General features: G+C 35.6%; 1 protein-coding gene across 2 annotated transcripts in view; it reads right to left on the bottom strand.

The window, feature by feature from the left end:
- The window catches only part of LOC111150874 (zinc finger B-box domain containing), a 106,377-nt gene that overhangs the window by 25,108 nt on the left and 66,313 nt on the right, over window positions 1–14,956 (bottom strand). For both annotated transcript variants that reach the window (XM_022508540.1, XM_022508549.1), the window contains exons 10-13: window positions 8,672–8,781; window positions 8,164–8,264; window positions 6,932–7,011; window positions 4,470–4,609 (exon numbers count right to left, since the gene is read on the bottom strand). In XM_022508540.1, the coding sequence (XP_022364248.1) occupies window positions 4,470–4,609; window positions 6,932–7,011; window positions 8,164–8,264; window positions 8,672–8,781 (431 nt within the window). The remainder of the gene's footprint in view (window positions 1–4,469; window positions 4,610–6,931; window positions 7,012–8,163; window positions 8,265–8,671; window positions 8,782–14,956) is intronic.

Below are 14,956 nucleotides of genomic sequence, written 5' to 3'. Positions count from 1 at the left end.
AGGTGAGGGCAAGGGGAAATCTGCAGATGAAAGAGCAGTACCAGTTAGGGGCACAGAAAATGTTTCAGCTGGGACACCTGCTTCTGGAAAGCTACAAAATGAGCAAGATTATATTAGTCACCACCTCATTATGTCTGCTTTAAATAAATGAGTTGCTTTAGATCATTGGTTTACAACCTGGGTGCACAATGGAATCATCTGAAAGTACTCTTTAAAATTGTCAGTGTATGAGCCTGACCCCAAACCAATTAAATCAGACACTGGGAGTGGGATTCAAGCACTGCTTCTTCCACCTCCCTCCACAAAGTTCTCTCGGTGATTATAATGTGCAGCCAGGGTTGTGAAACATTGGTCTTAATTTTAAGAAGAATAAAAATTCTTTAACAATTTTTACACCATACTGCATTCATTTTAAATAACAGTATGTTTATCATTATCCAGATTGAATATAGCTTCATCTGATTATCCCTATGCTCTTTCCAATATAAATATCTTATCTCTATAAATAGATGGTATAAAATAGTAAAGGCTATGACTAAAATACTCTCCAGTGATGTAAATTCTGCCTTGCTGCCCAAAAGACCTACTTGTTGCAATCAAATGTTTGTATAGCTTAGAAATTATACATAGTATTTAGAACCTCCATTTCCAACAACTACCACCTCTTAAATCACACGAGTACTATGAGAAATACAGTAACTTGTATATCAGAGAAATATTTTTACAAGCATAACTTTATAAAAACTGTTCAATTTAAGGAAACTTCCATAATAATGCTGCATTTTCCTCCTAAACCTCAATAGAAATTAATTGATTTTTTGGTACAAAAAGATGCTATTTCTTCTATGTAAATATCTACAACTAACCTCTGCAATATTTTTTGCAAGATTGCAAAATTCTATTATTAGGATCAAATGTTGCTGAAGAGGTGACAAAACTGCCTTTTAATGATCTTTAAAAATGTGATGAAGAAAGTATAGGTATGATTTAATTTAGTCTATTCAGTGGAAGGCCCATTAAGCCATAAAAATCAGATGTCTTGGTTCAACATTTGAAAATCAATTAATCGAAAATGTCACATCAAGAGGCTAAAGAAGAAAAATCACAAGATCATATCAATAGATGCAAACCAGAAACAAAAAGGAACTTCCTCAACTTGATAAAGACTATCTATAAAGAGCCCTAGAGTTAACATCATACTTAACGATAAACTAGATGATTTAACCCTACCATCAAAAAAAAATCAAGGATGTCCCCTCTTACAACACCTTTCCAACACTGTACAAGTCCGAGCTAATGCAATAAAACAAGAAAAGGAAATAAGTATACAGATTAGGAAGGAAGAAATAAATCTAATTTTGTTCACAGATGGCATGATTGTTTATGTACAAAATCTGAAAGTATCAACCGAAAAACTCCTGGAACTGATTAGTGATGATTGCAAGGTTGCAGGATACGAGATCAAGATACAAAAGTCAATCACTTTCCCATACAACAACATGAATAAGTAGAATTTGAAATTAACAACACAATGCCATTAGAACTCAAAAAATGAAACACTTAAGAACGAACCTAACAAAATATGTAAAAGATTTATATGAGGAAAACTAAAAATCTCTCATGAAAGAAATCAAGGAACTAAATAAATGGAGAGATAGTCCATGTTCACAGATAGGAAGACTCGATATTGCCAAAATGTCACTTCCTCCCAACTTAATCTATAGATTCATTCAATCCCAATTAAAAATCCCAGCAAGTTATTTTGTGGATATTGATAAACTGATTCTAAAGTTTATATAGAGAGGCAAAAGACCCAGAAAAGCCAACACAAATGGAAGGAGAAGAACAATGTCACAGGACAGACACTACAAAACTTCAAAAATTACTAAACAATTGTAGTAACAAAGACAATGTGGTATGGGTAAAAGTATAGAAAAATATATCAATGGAACATAACAGAGAATCTATAGATAGTCCCCCATAATATAGTCAATTGATCTTTATCAAACAATAAAGACAAAATAATGGAAAAAAGACACTCTTTACAACAAGTGGTGCTAGAGTTGGACATCCACATGCCTCCAAAATAATCTAGACACAGACCTTCCACCCTTCACAAAAATTAACTCGAAAGAATGATACACCTAAATGTGAAATGCAAAACTATAAAACCCTTAGAACATAAAAATCTAGATGATCTTGGGTATGATGATGACATTTTAAGACACACACCAAGACCAGGATCCATGAAAGAAATAATTGATAAGCTGACCCTCATTAAAATTAAAAATCTGTTCTGTAAAAGATGGTGTCAAGAGAATGAGAAGACAAGCCAAAGACTTAGGGAAAATATCTGCAAAACACATATCTCATGAAGTACTGTTATCCAAAATATTAAAAAATCTAAAATCTCAACAGTAAGAAAATGGAGAGCTCAATTTAAAAATGGGCCAAACACCTTAATAGACCTTCATCAAAGAAGATATATAGATGGCAAATAAGCATATGAAAAGGTGCTCAACATCATATGCTATTAGGGAATTGCAAGTTAAAACAAGAATGAAATCCACCCCACAATTTTTGGAATGACAAAAATCCAAAACACTGACAATACCAAATGCTGGCAAGGATGTAGAGGACAGGAAGTCTCATTCATTGCTTTGGGAATGCAAATGGTACAACTACTTTGGAAGACAGTTTGGTGATTTTTTACAAAACTAAACATATTATTACTATGTGATCTAACAATTGCAATCCTTGGTATTTACCCAAGTGGGATGAAAAATTATCTTCAAATATACATGGATGTTTATAGGAGCTTTATTCATAATTGCCAAAACCCAGAATCAACATGTTGTCCTTCAATAAGTGAATGTATAAATAAATTGTGATACATCCAGATAATGAATTATTATTCAGTACTAAAAAAAAAGAGCTATCAAGCCATGAAAAGACATGGAGGCACCTTTAAGTGCATATATCTAGGTGAAAAAAGCCAATATGAAAAGATTGCACATCGTATCATTCCAGCTTGACATACATACATGACATTCTGGAAAAGGTTAAACTATAAAGTAAAAAGATCAGTGGTTGCCAGGAGTTAGGAGGCAGGGAGGTAACATAAAAAAGCAGGGCACTATAATGATGTTTTATGATACTATAATGGTGAATACATGTCATTATAAAGTTGTCCAAACCCACAGAATGTACAATACCAAGAGTGAACCCTAATGTGAACCATGGATGTTGGGTGATAATAGTGTGTCAATATATGTTTGTTGATTGTAAAAAATGTACTACTCTGGTTTGGGATGCTGATGGTAGCAGAAGCTCTGAGTCTGTGAATGCAGATTGTATAAGGGAACGATCTGTATATCCTGCTCAGTTTTGCTATGAACCTAAAACTGCTTTAAAAAATCAAGTCTATTTACATAAATCAAGTATCTTGTAAAGTAACACTTAATGGATACTTATATTCAGCATTTCCTCAAAGACAACTGGAACACCATGCTCCAGGTAGGTAAGAAAATATCTTTTTGGAGCCCTGTGAAGTCCTAAATTCCCATGTGGATATAGTTCATAGTTGGTCATAATAATTTAGAGGCTTATTAGTTGAAGATGTCAAAACCAGCAGGATTATCACAAATCATGGCTCTACCATCTATTACCCAATCAAAAGTAATCATCAGTTTTATAACTAGTTATTTTAAATAATGCTGTCAAGTATCTCTCAAAACTTTCATATAAGACATATTATTAGTTTTTCTGAAAATTCTAAATAGAATAAAATTATATTTGAAAGGCAGATTAGAAATAATCTAGTTCCTATGTTTTAGTTTAGGAAAATGCAATCTAAGAAAGCAAGTGACATGTTCAAGGTCACACAATGATTTAAGACAGAAATGGAAATGAAATTTGACTTCCAGACTAAGATAATTTATTGTGACTGTCTTTAAATGGTGCTCTCACCATCTGGAAATTGAAACCAGACGTTTACACCCAGCATTCTAATCTATAAATTCTAAGGAACTTACTAGTAATAACAATGTAGATATATAAACACGATGATTGGTTTGGTTTAGTTTTATCAATTATGTGAAACTTTACATCAAATTTGAATATTTTGGGAGATTTAATGTAAGGCAGGCAACAAGGTGTCAATTAGATTTTCTTCACTAAAAGCCCGCCCATGTAACCTTTTAAATGCTAGCTCAGTCCACAATAACTTTTAGACAGACCAGCCAACATTGCCTGCTTTTCTTCTGATTACAGACACCGTTCCCCATTGACTGAAGAGAGTATTTGCTAGAAAACTATATATTCAACCAAGTGTTTCTAAGTACTAAATTTTGGGGGCTTAAAATAAACAGCATAATAAGGAAAGCTTTTACACACTGCAATACCTACTGGTTTTATTAACTTGCCAACATTTATTGTTAATAATATTAATCTACAAGGAAAAAAGTTACCTTTTGAGTTATTTTTACAGTAAGAAGAGCTGTTGTTCAGATGAAGATGTAAGAGGTCTGTTTTTCCCTTGGTGGAAACGTGATGTTGATGGATGTCAGTTTCATACAGAAAAGTATTCTGATAATCATGAAATGTGCAACTTTCATGTTTCAGGGTAAGCAAAAGAGAAGAATTGAAATAAATGATATAGAAAAGAAAGTAAAAAGGCCCATCTTATTAAAATTACAGTAAAACCTTCAGGGAATAGGCTTATTCACATTAATTTAATATTTTTTTAACCTTACTGTGGACACATTCTAAACCACAAGTAACTAAATAGTATTATGGAATTTAAAGAAAGAGGTAACTGGTCAGATCTGATTTAATTGAACAATGTCAATTGAAAACCTCTTTTAAAAAATATTCTGAAATAAGTTTGTTCTTTATATTCTTTCTTCTAAAAATGGAGAGTTACCTACTAGTGCATTGAAATCTGGTAAAATTAGGGTTTTATTACTTAAATAAACTTTTTATTTGTTTATCAATGAACTATCAGAGTCAAAAAGCAATACATGGTGGGTTAAAGCCTCTGCCTTCGGCTCAGGTTGTGATCTCAGGGTACTGGAATCGAGCCCCGCATCGGGCTCTCTGCTCGGCAGGGAGCCTGCTTCCTCCTCTCTCTCTGCCTGCCTCTCTGATTACTTGTAATCTCTATCAAGTAAATAAATAAAATCTTTTTTAAAAAGGGAGGGGGGGCACCTGGGTGGCTCAGTGGGTTAAGGCCTCTGCCTTCGGCTCAGGTCATGATCCCAGGGTCCTGGGATCGAGCCCCACATAAGGCTCTCTGCTCGGCAGGGAGCCTGCTTCCTCCTTTCTCTCTGCCTGCCTCTCTGCCTACTTGTGATCTCTGTCTGTCAAATAAAAAAAAAAAAAAAAAAAAAGGGAGGGGGGTGCCTGGGTGGCTCAGTGCGTTAAAAAGCAATACGTGATATTTATTTTCAATTTTTAATGATGGCTACTATATACTTGAATATGTACAATTCAAACAACACTTTCTATGAATTGAATCTAATATTTAATAATATCCAATATGCAAGCTTTATGTAGTACCACCATAAAAACTGGATTATGCTACTGTGTCACTTATGATTCTTTATGGTTCTCCTTAGAAAGGAAGAAACTTAGGATGCCTGGGTGGCTCAGGTGGTTAAGTGTCTGCCTTCCACTCAGGTCATGATCCCAGGGTCCTGGGATTGACTCCCACCTCAGGCTCAGTCCTGGGATCAAGTCCCACATCGGGCTCCTTGCTCAGTGGAGAGCCTGCTTCTCCCTCTGCCTGCTCTGCTTGCCACTCCCCTGTTTGTGCTCCCCTTTTCTTTCTCTCTTTGACAAATAAAATCTTTTTTTTTTTTTTTAAAGGGAAGAAACTCTACAGGCACCTCCATACCCAAGAGACAAAACCATTGCCAAACCATGATCAGTAACTTTCTCTGCCTTCTGTAATACCCTACGTGGAAGTCAAAGCAGGACTTGCGATAAGACATATAAAAGAACCAAATTAGAGAGCAGATATGTCATTCATTTTCTTAGGAATACAGTAGTTCATACAAATCTTTTATCTACTGACTAAAAGGTTATCTCCTGCCAAAAGCACATTGGCTGCTAGACATCTGGGTCTATGTGTCCAAACATGGGTCTTTTCCCTTAAGAAAGGGACAGGTCCAAGGATATCCCTTAGGCCCACTGCTATTCCAAAATGCTGATAGATAGGGCTTACGTTGATGTGAACGTATAAGCAAAAAATTGGCATAGGAGCTACTTAACAGGACTCTCACTCTGCTCTTTACCCAACTTAATACTTTGTAATCAAAACACATGAAACCCTGGCTAAAGTTTTAACAGCAAAGAAGACCCATAGTCCTTTTATCATTACTAACAGATACAGCTATTATTTTTCACTTGGAAATGACAAAATTCTAAAAAAAAGTTACAAAGTGAGCTGTTATACTATACTATACTATTCTTATTTATCACATAGTAAAATCTACCTAGTAACTAATCTATAGTTTGGGAGCTCTTTTGTCTCTCAAACTAATCATTAATGTAACTTTTTATTTAGGGCTCATAGCAAACTAAAATAAGAACAATTCAAAGAGTATCTTTGGAGAAAAGAAGAAAGCTCATATGACACTCATCATCCTTGGTAAGTTACTTCAAATAATAATGCTAAAATCAGAAGTATTTATTAAATAATGCAGATACTAGGTAAGAATATAAACATATCATTATAGCCATGTTGCTTACTATTGAATGTTGGCAAATATTAGCAATATTGTACACAAATTTAAACATGGCTTTAGTAAAATATATTCTAACATTGAAGTCACATGTTTTTTACATCATGAATTTCTCATTTAAAGAGATAGTTGATTTTGAGAGTAGGTTTTTAATAAGCATCAAAAGTGAGTTAGCAAGATCTTACCTTTGTTGACTGTCTGCATCTGCTAACTCAACTTTGTAGGGCACTGTGTCTCCTGGTTCTTCAAATTCCTCTTCATAAGTCTTATTAAATACATGTAGTAAAATATCAATATATTCAATAAATGTATTATACATTAACCAGCTAACTAGTATGTAGTATTTAGAGAATTTTCTTCCTACAAATAATGTCATTAGCTTTCTGGCTATGTGCCATAGAACATGAGTTCTAGAAGAACTAAACAAATACAACAACTATTTGTTGAGAGCATTTGCTGTGTCAGCCATTTTATCCCTACTACCACACCTAGAAATAACACTAACAGCTGTTTTATTATGTAACTACTAAGTGCCAAGTAGGCTAGTGACTGAAGTGTTTTTAGTTCTCTGAACAGCGTGTTATAAGCTTACTCTGTGCATCAACAAAATAATGACAAGCACACACACATATATATATAAGCATATGTGTTTATTTATTCTATATCTTAAATTTATCCAAGAGAATTAAAATGTTTCTAGGCATACATGCAAAAAGAGCAGAAGTTATTAACCTAAAGAAGAAAGTGGTCCTTAAATAGATACTTCTTTTCTTCTAGTCTTTTTCTATGAGAACCACAGGGAGAGAAATATTGAGGACAAGTTGTACATTCAGCTACCAGATAACTAGAAAGTCAGAAATGTGCTGACACATTAAGTTTTGTCAAAACTTAAACCTTCCACATAAGCTCTACCCCTGATTGGCTGAAGCTCCAGTTGATTTTACTTTGTGTCTTCTAGAGGTTTGTATGCAAGTTATTATTATACTAAATCCCTTAAATCTTAGTACTATTTTTCCTTTAAATAGAAAATAATATTAGATGGCTTCAAGAAACAACATGTATACAAGTTATATTAAATAGATACGATATTAGGAGACTAATTTTTGTTTAAAAAGATTGATAACATAAATATCTAAGCAAAACAAACACTAAACTACATTTATATAAGTTAAAAGTAGTACATTTCCCACACTACACACTTCCAAAAATGGCACAGTATCAGTACAGCTCAGAAATGTACTGCCTACACTAAAAATAATACTGTTTTACTCCTTTCAACATATTTAATTCAAACTCTTATAAACTTCCTTCCAAACAATGTTGAATTATGAGTAAAGTCTTCTTAAATATAATACATAGTTGTAATTACGTGTTTTGAATTTCTTGTTAGGTAACAGAGTAGTCATTATGCACTTACATCATCCAGTTCAACTATTTTTAGAGATGGCCCAGGTCTCTCTATGTTTAGTTCTTCTACTGGCAGAAAAGGCGCTGGGTATTGTACTTTGGTCTCCTCAACTAGGATATAAGATTAGGAAATAATATCTTAAAGAATATACTTTACCTGATAATTCCCTATCTTCAAATAGTTGACTATGTTATATAGTCAACAATAAAAGAATAATGTTCTCTTGTGCATCTACACTAATATGTAAATGTTATCAATTTCCCCACCTCAAGTTAAAATACACATTTTCTTAACATTCAATGTTTAAATAAATAAAATGATATAATTAAGGCAAAGTAAATCTATGGAATGGGAAGAGGAGTGTGCTTGATTCTGATCTAGAGACAAAGGGTGCATAGTCCAACTGAAGATAATACAGCAATAAATAAATAAATAAATAAATGCGGATGCTGACTAATGCTTAGTGTGTAAAATTTGAAATGATAAATTAGAGAATATCAAACAAGTCTGAACTAACCATCACTATTTTCATCACTTTCATTCTGGGAACACTGTGCCTCACTCACTGTTTTACATTGAGGTATGAATGTATCTGGTAGCATGTTTCGAAGTTGCTCCTGTGGAGTTCTACAAAACAAGAAAGAAGCAATTGTAAGATTAAAATCTATTATGTGAAATTTTCCCAGATGAGATCTTGATTTATTTCACAAACAAGTGAGTATACAAAATTAATGATGAAAGCAAAGCTATGCCTCTAATTCACAGAAGTATGATTGTATAACAGAATCTTAATCTACTAAAATAATTTTATAAATTAAATTAAGATCACACAAGATTTTTCTTTTTTTTTCAAAATGTATTTATTTTTTGAGAGAGAGAGAGAGAGAGAGAGAGCATAAGCAGGGGAAGGAACACAGGGAGAAGGAGAAGCAGACTCCTCGCTGAGCAAGCAAATGGATATGGGGCTCGACCAGGACCTAAGCCAAAGGCAGATACTTAATCAACTGAACCACCCAGGAACCCCCACACAAGATTTCTCAATTGCTTGTCCTACTATTATTCATTTAGGGTGAAAATCAAAGTTATGATAGAAGTCAGCATTCTTGCAGAAGCCACATGGAGCCCATGAAACATACTACACTATTTAAAAAGCTAATTTATGGGGGCCCCTGGGTGACTCACTTGGTTAAGTGGCCAACTCTTGGTTTCAGCTCAGGTCATGATCTCAGGGTTCTGGGATCAAGCCCTCCATCAGGCTCCATGCTTAGTGGGAAATCTGCTTTATCCCTTGCCCTCTCATGTTTCTCTCTCTCTCTTTCTCTCTCTCTCTCTCTCAAATAAATCTTTTTTAAAAAACACTAATTTACGAATGTGTGTTGTATCACAGCCTCCATAACATGTTGATAGGTACTAAGGGAACCTAAAGATATTCTTCTAAACTTTCACCAAGCCAGTAGGATGATAAAATCTGCTTCCACAATGTGAATGCAATATGTTCTGGCTGTCACATTTATCACCCAGTTAACGAGATCTGATGTGGCCATCTCATATAGAAGGCAACAAAACACAGGAATTCTCAGAGGTCAAGATTATGCATCTAATTCCAGAGGGTATTCCCAAATTATCAGGAAGGTGGTACTTTTCAATCAAGAATGTAAGTAGCTACAGCCCTTCCAGACCATGCCAGTTCAAGGAGTCCTCATGTAAAAGTCAGGGCCCTCTTAATGATAATTCTGTGTAGCACTGATACAAAGCTTAAAATTTACCAGGCTCTATTCTAACTAAGTTGGGGTATTAAAATATTAATAGGTAATATTAAGTAGGTACCAGTATTATCTTAATTTTACAGATGAGAAAACTGAGGCACAAAGAAGTAAATCAAAGTGTTCAAAGTCATTCAGGTAGTAAAAGCAGAAGAGGAATTTGAACCCAAGGAGTCCACCTCCCTAAGTCAATGTTCTTAACCACTACTTTATATAACCTTTCTCCTAATTTGCAAAGGCAATAAAATTTGATAATCCGGCAGTCTATGGCTAAGTGCATTTTAGACTATTATGGGCAATATATGTAATGTACATATCAGAACACTCCAAAATATTTATATTATTTAAATATTTATATTATTCAGCTTTGTGTCTTAACAAATTTGATGGGCATGACATCTTACATCTATAATTTAATTAAGTGATGGAAAATATTAAAGAGTAAAGGTCAAAACAAACTGGCACCTGGCCACCAGAAACCTCTTTCCAGTCTGACACAAATATACTATACAAAAAACTCAATCACAAATGCACATGAATGTACAATTATCCAGGACTCCTTTTAAAGTAAAAATTTACCTTATTTAATGAGCAAAACCCTGAACCAAAGGCTTATAGAACCTAGACAACAGAGTATTGGAACTATTGATTCTTTATTCTAGACTCGAAATTTTGAAGATGAAAAATGTGGACCAAAATATTTTATCAGATTTGCCCATGAACAAACAACTAGGTAGTCAGTGACCTAGGTGACCTAGGTCTGGATATTGGGACACTGGCACCAATGCTTGTTTGAAAGATCATGCCACATAAATAAAGGGTAAGCATCTTTTTTTTTAAAGATTTTATTTATTATTTATTTGACAGACAGAGATCACAAGTAGGCAGAGAGGCAGGCAGAGAGAGGGAGGGGGGAAACAGGCTCCCTGCTGAGCAGAGAGCCCAATGCAAGACTCGATCCCAGGACCCTGGGATCATGACCTGAGCTGATGGCAGAGGCTTTAACCCACTGAGCCACCCAGGCACCCCAACGGTAAACATCTTTTAAAATAAGACTACCTCACCAGATTTTCCTCAAAATTTAAATAGATATTTATTGAAGACTGACTAAATGACAGGTACACACTACTGAGTTTCATACCAAAAAGACTATTATGGGCATTACACTTTATAAGAGATATAGACAGCTTGGACAGCAGTTGTACAGGAATAATCAGAAGAGTATATGAATGAACTTAAATACCCTGCCACATAAACCACAAGGGGATACAACTATACACCTATGAAAATGACCACCACCAAACAAACGATAAAACAAGCAAACAACCCTGAAATTACCAGGCACTGGCAAAGATGGAGAGCGACCAGAATTCACACATTGTGGGAAAGGACACAAATTGTGCTTTGCAGAAATGGTCTGACAGTTTCTCATAAAGATAAACATGCACTTACCATATGATCTAGCCATCCTAGTCACAGGTATTTACCCAGGGAATTAAAAACTTATATTCAAACAAAAGCTTATTTGTAAATGTTTCTAACAGATTTGGTCATAATTGCCAAAAACTAGAAATCAGCAGGATGTTCTTCAACAGATTAATGGATAAACTGTACATCAGGATGATGAAATTCTCCCCCAATTACGGGGGAGGATTTTGATTCACTGAAGAACACAGATGACTCTTAAATGCATTTTGCCAAGTAAAGGACACAAAAGGCTACATATTGTGTGCTCTCATTTACATGACATTCAGAAAAAGGCAAGTTGCCATGTGTTGGGGAAGAAGGGTTGAGTACAAAGGGGAAGCAAAAGGAAATTTGGGGGCAATGGAACTGTGCTATTTGATACTATGGTGAACACTTGACTCCAGGCATTTGTAAAAACCCACAGAATCATATACAAGTTTATGCTATTCAAATTTTAAAAAGTACTCAGCATTTGGACATAACTGAGTGAATGGCAGAACTACTCTAAAGGAGGTGAGAAAGAAATGAGGGCCATGGCCTCAGCAACTTTGAAGGAAAAGATTTGGACTGTATACTGTGGGCTAAAGATAAAAAGCACTGCACAAAGAGTGTGTCGTAGTGTAATATATATGTATATACATACACACACATATATAGTAGTATACTATATACATATTTATATACACACACACAGGATGATAAATGAATAAATATATCATAGATAATGAAAGCCAGGATTCTTACTGTAGGTGAAAGAAACTACAAATAAGCAAAGGGAGAATGTGATGCTGGTTTTGAGTCAGAGATATGAGTACACTCACATTTACTTTAATAAATACTCAGGTAGATAGATACAGAAATAAATTTGGCTCTATGTTTATAGTAGGTAAGTATACCTACATATATTTCCTAGATGTTCTCTGAGAAGACCTAGGCTCTGTGGTACCTTTGTAGCCATGAGCATACCTATAATCCAGATCTTGGTTTCTGAATCCATTTTCAAAAAAAAAAAAAAAGAATCAAGATTATTTGGAAAAATTATTTCTGGCCTAGGGCACAGAAATGTATCTTGAGTGTCAGAAAAATAAAGAGATGTTACAAGCAAGCCAACCAACAAACAAAAAAGGATGAGACCACGTTGAAAGCAGAGAGGAGTCAAACTAAATCAGCTCTCAGTGGTCAAGACAAGAACCATTTGAGTCACAAAATAAATAACAATAGTATGGGATATTAATCCAAAAAATAAAACACATATCCGGAGTCTACACAAATAAACAGAATAAATAAATGGAAGGGGGAAGGAATATTCTTCCTTGAAGGATTCTAATTAGTAAATATAGAAGAAATGAAGGAAATAGAAAATCCCCAGATATTCTGCTTCCGGCAAAATCCACTGATATACTAAAATTAGTAGAGGAAAGTTTAAGGAAAAACAGCATTTTATATCATCTCACGGTATCTCCCCTAAAACCCGTATTAGTTATTATGATGTGAATGTGCCCCCTCCCAAAATTCATATGCTGACATCCTAACATCAATGTGGTGGCACTAAAAGGTGGGTTCTTTGGGAGGTGAGTAAGTTATGAAAGTACAGCCCCCACATGGGACTGATGCCCTTATAGAAGAGGTCCAAAAGAGCAATGTGGGGACACAGCAAAAAGAGCCTATGAGCCACAAGGCAAGCCATCGCTAGACTCTGAGTCTGCAAGTATCTTTTTTTTTAATTGATTTTATTTTATTTATTTGTGAGAGAAAAAGAGAGAGAGTATGTACCTGCACATGCAGGGGGAGTGGCAGGCAGAGGGAGAAGCAAGCTCCCTGCTGAGCAGGGAGCCCCATGTGGGACTGAATCCCAGGACCCTGGGATCATGACCTGAACGGAAGGCCAATCCCTAGCCAACAGCCACCCAGGTGTCCCTGAGTCTGCCAGTATCTTGATCGTGGACTTCGAACCTCCAGAACTCTGAGAAATAATGGTTTTTTTTTAAGGCACCTCAGTTTATGATATTCTGTTTCAACATCCCAAATGCACAAAGACAGAAATTGGTACCAGAAGTTGGATGTTGCTAAAAAAATGTAAAAGCAGCCTTGGAACTCACTGATGGGTAGAGGCTGAAAGAGGTTTAAAGTTCATACTAGAAAAAAAAACTATAGTGTTATGAAAGCACTTTAAAGACAATTTTGGTGAGGACTCAAAATGAGGAGAACAGAGGAAAAGCCTCACTCTCCCTACAGAATACCTAAGGAATCCTGAACAAAGTGTCTGTAGAAATATGGATGGTAAGTGCCATTTTACTGAGATACCAAATGGAAATAAGGAACATATTATTGGATGCTGGAGGAAAGGCAATTTTCATTAATAAAGTAGCAAAGAACTTGGCTAAACTATGTATTTGTCCTGGTGTTTTATTTAAAGTAGAACTCATGAGTGATGAAATTGGTTCTGTGGCTGAGGCGATTTCTAAACAAAGTGTTGAAGAAGAGGCTTGGTTTCTCTTGACTGCTCATAGTAAAAAGTAAGAAGGAAGAAATGACTTAAAGACAGAATTATTAACCAAAAGATAAGCAAACTTAAATATTTAGAATATTCTCAAAATATATATATTGAAAAAGAATGAGAGGGCCTATTCAGGTGATAACAAGAAGTAAATGGCCAAAGGGCCATCTGAAATGGAGATTAATCAGAATCACCCAGATAGAAGTTGTGACTTTCATCAGAGACAATGGAAAAATGACCTCCAAAGGCAATTCAAAAATCATCAGGGCTATCCCTTCAATTGCAGGCACAGAAAGCTCCAGGCCACACAGCCAAGAACATCTGTTGGGGCAATGCCCGGTGAACTATGAGGGTAAGAAAGCCCCTATAACTCCGAACTAGAAATGCCACATGATTCTAGCCCAAGGGAGCCACAAGATGTGACCCCACACAGGGCCATCATAGGAATGGGACCACCCAAAACCATGGAGGCAGAGACACCCAATGTCTTGGGAGTCCCAGCCCCAGCACAGCATAGCTATGGGGGCACTCCTTAGTGTGTCTGGAAGGCAGGACCCCCATTCTAGTGTGTCTGAATGGTGGGACCTTCACCCCAATGGGCCTTGGAGTACAGAACACCAATGAAGAGGATAATTCTCAAGACTTAAGGTTTTATAGAATTTGCCCTGTTGGATTTCAGGCTTGCTTAGAACCTGCTACTCCTTTCTTATACCCTATTTCTCTTTTTTTGGAATGGAAATATTTATCCAATGCCTGTCCCACCATTATATTTTAGAAGCGTATAATGTGTTTGATTTCATAGGTTCACGGTTAGCAATTTGCCTCAGAATGACTCACACATTGAATCTTATCTATATCTGATTTAGATGATATTTAGATGAGACTTTGGACTTTAGACTTGAGTTGATGCTAGAAGAAGTAAAACTTTGGGAGCTCTTAGGATGGAATGAATATATTTTGCATGTGAGAGGGCTGATGAACCTTGCAGGGAGCAGGGCTGAGCTATGTTCAGAATGGTTCATATGTTGCAATCCTAACCCCAAAGTGATAATATTAGGATGTGGGCCTTTCAGAG

This window comes from Enhydra lutris, unplaced genomic scaffold (genome assembly GCF_002288905.1).
Source record: "Enhydra lutris kenyoni isolate GAN:26980312 unplaced genomic scaffold, ASM228890v2 scaffoldscaffold2, whole genome shotgun sequence".
In the NCBI taxonomy this organism is placed as follows: Eukaryota; Metazoa; Chordata; class Mammalia; order Carnivora; family Mustelidae; genus Enhydra; species Enhydra lutris.
The sequence above is the reverse complement of the archived record's forward strand: the minus strand, read 5'-3'. Positions and strand labels throughout refer to the sequence as shown.